Consider the following 7,334-nt stretch of genomic DNA (forward strand, 5'->3'; position numbering starts at 1 on the left):
TGTTGGCATGATATGTTTGACCCTGGGGATTGATAGCAATATGTTATGCATGAATTGGTGGCATCCTACATGGCCTTCTTGTGATCAATTGGAAAGCTACGACATTGCAAAGCTTTAAATAAAGTCCACTTATTTAAAATGCCAACTGTGGATGTAATTCGGCCTCGGTAAATTGAAAGCTCTAAGTGCATGCAACCATCACTTTATGTTATCAATTGAGGGCTATGACTACGAGCTTCATACGTTTATGGATTTGAATTGGAGATTAATGTTGTCCTGCTCCTAGGACAATCGAATTAAGTTGAAAAAAATTGTCGAAACTCGTTCACTCAAATCCCGCTTTAATTTTATTCACGAACGAGTTTCGAGGGGGCATTTGTAGACAATAGAATTTTAATTAATTCTTAAAATTACCATGGGTCTATAAATTATTTTTGTGGCTTATTTCTATCCAATCGGGTATTGCCACATGTCATGTACACTTGGAAAATTTGGTTATTAAATGGCCAATTATATTTTTCCACATGTCAAGGTTGAATGAGGTTTCCAAAATTTATTCAAATTGTAGGATCCATCTTCCACCAAACCAAATCATATCATATCATGATGTCTACCTGGATAGACATTTAAAATATTTATTTCTTATTAAAGAGATAATATTTAGAGTCGTTTGATCCATATATATCTCTTATATACTGCAATGGTCTGTCCAATCAGACGACACCACGTCACTTGCCCCCACGGGCTTGGCCAATCGGGAAATTATCTATCTCTTTATTGATAAATATAAAATGAAGAGATAATATTTAACTGACACAGTCCTAATATGACTGCACGTCTTGCAAGTAAAGTGGTACACAGGTCTTCAACCTCTACCCCTTGCTACAGCTATAAATAGAGGTCTCTCAACCAAATCAAAGGGACACACACAGACAGAGACACACCAGGAGGCATCTCATACACTCAAGTATTGAAGCTCCAAGCTACGAAGGCCTGGGTTTCTAAACTCCTCAAGTCTTCCGCATATCAAGACTTGAGCCTTCAAATATTCTCAAGTTCTTCAAATCTTCCATATCAAGATTTGAAAGAATCGGTGGTTGATCCGAGAACAAGCTGCGAAGCCTTTGGATTGGTGTTCGAGGAGAAGAATCGAAGGAAACTCTCCATAAGTTCGAGAAACTTCCAGAGATTGTACCCGCATATTTTTCTAATTTTATATATTACATATTTGTCGTGTATTTCTTTTTCTTGTCATTTTGCAGACTTGAAATTTTTATCGCGTACAATATCATTGTCATTACTACTACTAGAACTACCATTGCTGCTACTACTATAAAAGTATCATGAGTTTTGGTGCCTTTAAGTGTACATGCATTTTTTGTAGTTTGAGTTTTTGTTATTCCAATTATCTTTGTAAACATTTTTTTAAGAAAGGAAACAAGATAAAGAATAGTTTGTCAACTTGTTAACTTCTAACCATTAGAATATGGATTAACTTTTTATACACTCAGAGTGTAGTGATTTTTTTTTTGTTATTAATAGTTTTGGATGTATGCTACATGTGTATTATTCAATTTCAAATTTGAATTCATGTTATTTTAGAATAATACCATAAAAATAGGTGTGTTGATAATAGATTGTCAATAAAACACTATATAGACAAGCACGATGTACAAACTTTCTTTTTTATTAAATCTACACAAACTTTCATACAATAAGATAATAATAATTTGAAGAAATAAAGACTGGTTTTGTAACCACTTGAAATTCAATCTGCAAATTTGTAAGGCTACAAACGGTTTCAACAAATTATTTTGAACAAAGCAAGTGGATGTGCATCTTCAACCATATTTACAATTATTTGAAATTTTACATGAACCCAAGTAAAAAGTCGACGTAGAGGTTGATACATCAATGCCTTCTGCTGTAGCTTCACTTTGAGCCATGAGCATTATCTGGGAAACAAAGGACAAAAGCTACAAAAAAAAAAAGGATAAAAAGACAAGACATAAATGGAATTCCAAACTCAAGAGTTTACAGTTAGATATTGTTAGAAATTTAGTGTTGTATTTACTAGTTAATGACTTGCATCTTCTCAATAAAAAAAACCACTCTAAATTATTAATGAATATTTCATATTTTCATTATACATATGGCTCTGTCAACCCTTGATTCATTATTAAGCACGTCATATTCTACAAAGCAGGCCTTTGTTTGTTGTAATTCTATACATAGTAATTATTTGACTTCAAAGATGATGATACATAAAAAATATGTGTGAATAACAATACCTGAGCAGATTAATAATATTTGTCAGATATGTCAACTCGAGGAATGTGTGATATCTTTATCCAGTCATCTCCTGTTTTGTCAGAGTAACGATCCATCAATTTGTCGCAACGTCCAATATTCAAATTTTTGAGAGATGATATCTTGCTGAGGATGCGATGTGGTAGAGTCTCGAGCTTTGTACATTGACTAATTTGTAGCTGCTCCAGACATGGCATGATAGAGATAGCAACTTCTTCATCATCTTCACTTAAGTCTTCCCAACGTGTCCAATTGTTGCAGTCCTCAAAATGTAATTTTCTCAAATTCAAAAATGCCACTGCTTCAGCTGAGAATGATGACTCGGAGTTTGACAATGTATCAAGAGCATCACGACTATTCTCATGTAGTGCTTTTGTAACTCCGAAGAATTCCTTACCCAAACATTCCAGCTCTTCCACTTTCACGAGCTTGAGCTCTTCTAGGGATGATAGCTCCCACAAGGCATGCAAGGATGAGATGTTACGGGGCCCGTTGATAATTAGCCTCGTCAAGTTATTGGCGTGAGATTTCGTCACAAGCCAACTTGGTAACTGGACTCCTGGATAGCCACCTAGCGCAAGTTCTTCCAAGTTTGGAGGTGGTTCCACGCTTTCAATGCAACTTGGAGTTTCTATAAAGTGGGTCCCATCGCTAAAGGCCAAAAACATTTGACGCATGTTGATTTTCTTGCCAAGTTTTGCACTCCCAAAATCTACTTCTCCTTCAATTTCAATAGCCAATCTTTCGAGTTGGTTAAGGTCCTTCAGAATTGCCAAATCATCAGAGTTGCTCCTGGCGATGAACCGAGACAAAGTACAAAGTGACGTCAGCTTCCTGAGTCCTTGTGGAATTTGACGTAAATCATCGGTGCCCTCATTGAAAAGGTGCCTCAAGTGTACAAGGCCTTCAATCCTTTGAGGAAGGCACGAAAGCTTTTCACAATCAGTGATATTCAAAGTTTCCAGATAATATAGATCACATATAGCTTCTGGCAGTGTAATGAAAAGATTATCACTCAAGTCCAAGTGCCGAAGATGAATCAACCTTCCGATCTCGGCTGGGATTTCAGCTAGCCCACAATTGCTTAAAGTCAGAGTCCTCACGTACTTCAAAATGCAAAACAGATTTTGGGGAACTACTCTTCCAATTATAGGAAAAGTTAAAAAGCTCCTGAGCCGTCCAAAATCAACGACTCGAGAACTAAACATCTCCTCCTCAGTGCCTTCTTCCAAAATTGTTAGATGACGTGGTCTTTCACTAGATGAATTTCTTCCAGTTCCATCAAGTGCATGACATTCATTTTTTGTGAGAAATTGTGCAAAATCATGCACTATGTCATGCATCTTGCACTTTATATATTCAGTTAACCCATAGAGTGCCTCAGCTTTTTCTATTTCTTGAAAAAAGGAACGCATTGCCAAATTGTTGAAGTACTCAAGGCCCACCAGCTCCAAGCTCTCACCTCTCCGTCTTGGGCGAACATAACCTTGTGCCATCCACAGCCAAATAAGCTTTTCTACATATATCTCATGATCTTTGGGAAAGACAGCACAATATGAGAAGCAACGTTTCAGCTCCGGGGACAACTCGTTGTAGCTTAAATACAAATGAGGGAAAAGTTGCTGCTCCGGGGACAACTCTTCCTCCAATTGCCATATCTCACTGTCCAAAACATTCTGCCATTGTTGTATGGTATCTTTGAGCCGCAACAAGCTTCCCATAGTCTTCGCAGCAAGTGGCAACCCCTTACATTTTTCTGCAATTTTCTGCCCAATGCTTTCCTTTTTCTTAGACCACTCTTCTGATCTTCCACCAAATGCTATCCTTTGGATTATTAGCCAACAATCAGAGTCAGACATCAGAGCCATCTGGTGAGTATGAGTTGTTCCCACCACTCTGGCCACTTCTAGACTCCTAGTTGTCACCAATATTACACTTCCGGGAGCACCATCCTTGAGAGAGTATTGGAAAGGTTTCCACTTTGAGTCTTCCTTTGTCCAGACATCATCTAGGACAAGCAGGAATCTCTTACCGGAAAAAGTTTCTTTCAACAGTTGGAGCAGTGGTTCCAACTCTAACGAGCCCAGAGAACTCTTTTCAGGACTCTCAAGAATTGCTCTGGCGATCCTTTTCTCATCAAAAGGATCTGATACGCAAACCCATTTTTTAAGTTCAAAATGGTTCTTCACTCTATCATCATTGAAGAGTAACTGCGCAAGTGTGGTCTTTCCACTACCCCCGGCCCCTACTACAGAGATAACTGGACCCCCCCTTCTTCCTTGACTACTACTCTCAGATAATACTTGGTTACGTAAAGCATCCTTATCAGATGCTCGACCATAGATCTCTGATTCGTCTATGATTGAGGTAGTCATAATTCGCTTAAAATCTTGAGAATCAGGAACCCCCCCACTTGTAATAAACTTGAATTCATCTGCCTCTTTCAAAGTTAATTCTAGCTTTTCACTTATGCTTTTTATTTTTGAAGCAATATCACTACGAACAGGAAGTTGTTTGAGACAAGAACAAAGGGATGGGATGAAGGAACGAACCTTGCTCCACAATGTAGGCTGCGTTCTGGCATTCTGTTGAGTTCCCTCATTTTTTGGTTTCTGAATCTTGATGTTCCATTCGTCCAGGACGTCATCCATCTCATATGTTATGTCTTCAAGCTCTTCTAGCCACTTTCCGACCGGTTCCTCCTTCAGCCTTCGTCTCTCTGCATCATGGAGCACATTTTGAATCGTTTCTAACTTTCTTTTGATATTTGCCACCTCCTTTTCAACACTCATCACCAGGTTAATCTTCTCCCCGAGCTGCTTCACGACAACATCACCCAATTCATCTATTATCTTTGGAACAAACAATTCAGCCATTGCTTTGGTTTTTTTGAGGTACAAGGAGTATTGGAATGCAATGATTTGGAAAGGATGTTTTGTTGAAAACTGAAGTTTGATGCAAAGGGCAAGGAGCGGTGACTGAGGACTGCCACTACTACTACCACATTGTTATATACACGTTTTTCTTACTTGGTCTTCCCAGTCAACTTTTATTTAATTATTGCTACGTATTTAGACGGTACACGTGTAAGTAAGAGGATCCACATTCCCACTGTCAGCACCCAAACAAGTGAATTGTATCACTGCATCGCATGACATGAAAGAAAGGGTACCCAATTGGAATGGGGCGGATCCATGTTCGTAGCTGCTTCTTCCCTTGCCCCTTGGTGGGTTAAAAGATAGCTGAATCTTCTCTTCCACATGCATTCCCATGCTTAACGTCACTCGTTCCCTTCTTTTCTCCCTCTTGAAAAAAGTGGTTCATCAACTACTGCTTTCAGTTACGGAAAAAAAAAAAAAACTACTGCTTTCAGTTGATTTGTCTATTTTTATATACCTTTCAGTTGATTTGTTTAGCCTTTTTCTTTTTGCTTTCAAAATTTCAAATTGGGCCACAGGGAACTATTGATTGGCAGGACGTTTATTTGTGCATCTTCATATTTGATTTCCTTTATATAGTAAAAATGCTATTTCACCTTTAATTATTCAGTAAAATTACGCCATTTCACTTTCTCTAATAGCTTATAAAATGCTATTTAGTAAAATGTTGTACCAAGGAAAAGACTGCTCTGCCAACTACTCTTTTAACTAAATTTATCCATGTTTGCCCATAAATAAATAGATATGAGTATCTTAAATTTTTGCATGCGGATATAAATGGATTATCTAATAATATTAAATGGGTATTATTGGATAACTCATCAAATCTAATTGATCCATTTAGAATGGTCTTTCCCAATCATCTTTTCTTTCTCCACCCATTTAGAAGAAATTTGAGTCCTATGTTTGATTATTGAACTCATTGTTAGAAACTTTCATGCATTAATATTGCTGAAGCCTTGTATATGGTGAAAATTTTTTAGCTTTAACAAACACTTGATGCACTTTTGACATAGATAGATATCCTCCTTAATATTTTTTTTTCAGATTTTTCATTTTGTCATAATATTAACTACTTTTGTTTCATTATTATTATTATTTATTGGTTTTATCTTATTATTTTATTTTCTCGTAGTTTGTTAACTTGTTCATTTTTTAGCATTACCAATTTATGACAAGTTTTAGCTTCCTTTTCTAATCTTTCCAAAATGAAATTTTAAATTTAAAAAATGCTAGGAATTCAAAGTTTTTAGATAATATTTTTACATTAAATTTCATAGTACTTAGTTCAAATTTTTATATTCTTATTGTTCAATTATTAAATAGTATATAATTTTGCGACATAGAGCACGAATGAGAAAAAATAGATAATTAAGCTTATTGAGTATTATAAATAAATATTTAAAACTAATGATGGGTATAAAGGGTGATATAAATTGATAATTTAGTTTGTAAAAATGAATTTAAATGAGTTTACAAAAAGTTAAAATAAATGGGTTATAAATGGATAATGGATTACCCAACTCATTTTTTGACTTACCCATTTATATCCACTTAATTAAATGGGTATAAATGGGTTGACTCAGTTATACGCATCACATATTTCAACCCATCCAAACCCATTCAAATCACCCATTTTGATACCTCTACTTCCAGGCATCAATAAGAAAGTCTTATTAAATATTTAATAATTTTTTTACCTTTTATTTTTTAATTTTCATAAAAGATCAAGTGTGGGATTTCTCCTATCCACCGGTGACTCTTTGATCCCAGCTGTAGATGACTAGTAAGTTGTATTAATGTGATAAAAATTTACAACGTGTGGACAAAGGTTGAAAAGACTATAAAAAGTGTGCACTAAATCACCAAGGAAGAGAATGAATCTATTTCTCATCATGGCATGTGTTTAAAGTATAAGAAATTTGTCCAGTCATGATATTCATAAACATGCTTCACAACAAAATTTTGAACACGTTAATCAACTATCTTTTTTTATCTCACAGATTCATTTATTAATAAAGATGCTAAAATATAATAGTTTTTAGAAAAGCCTTGAAAACAATTATTTAAATAGACTTCTCATTT

General features: G+C 35.7%; 1 protein-coding gene across 1 annotated transcript; it reads right to left on the bottom strand.

Moving 5' to 3' along the window:
• Positions 1–2,300: 2,300 nt before the first annotated feature.
• LOC113770301 (disease resistance protein RGA2-like) lies at positions 2,301–5,186 on the bottom strand. Its single transcript, XM_027314721.1, has one exon. The coding sequence runs from the start codon at positions 5,184–5,186 to the stop codon at positions 2,301–2,303; it is 2,886 nt and encodes a 961-aa protein (XP_027170522.1).
• Positions 5,187–7,334: the final 2,148 nt, after the last annotated feature.

This window comes from Coffea eugenioides, chromosome 5 (assembly GCF_003713205.1).
Source record: "Coffea eugenioides isolate CCC68of chromosome 5, Ceug_1.0, whole genome shotgun sequence".
Lineage (NCBI taxonomy): Eukaryota > Viridiplantae > Streptophyta > Magnoliopsida > Gentianales > Rubiaceae > Coffea > Coffea eugenioides.

Excerpts from the sequence above, each read along its gene's own strand:
- LOC113770301 (XM_027314721.1), bottom strand. The coding sequence starts at position 5,186 with ATGGCTGAATTGTTTGTTCCAAAGATAATAGATGAATTGGGTGATGTT.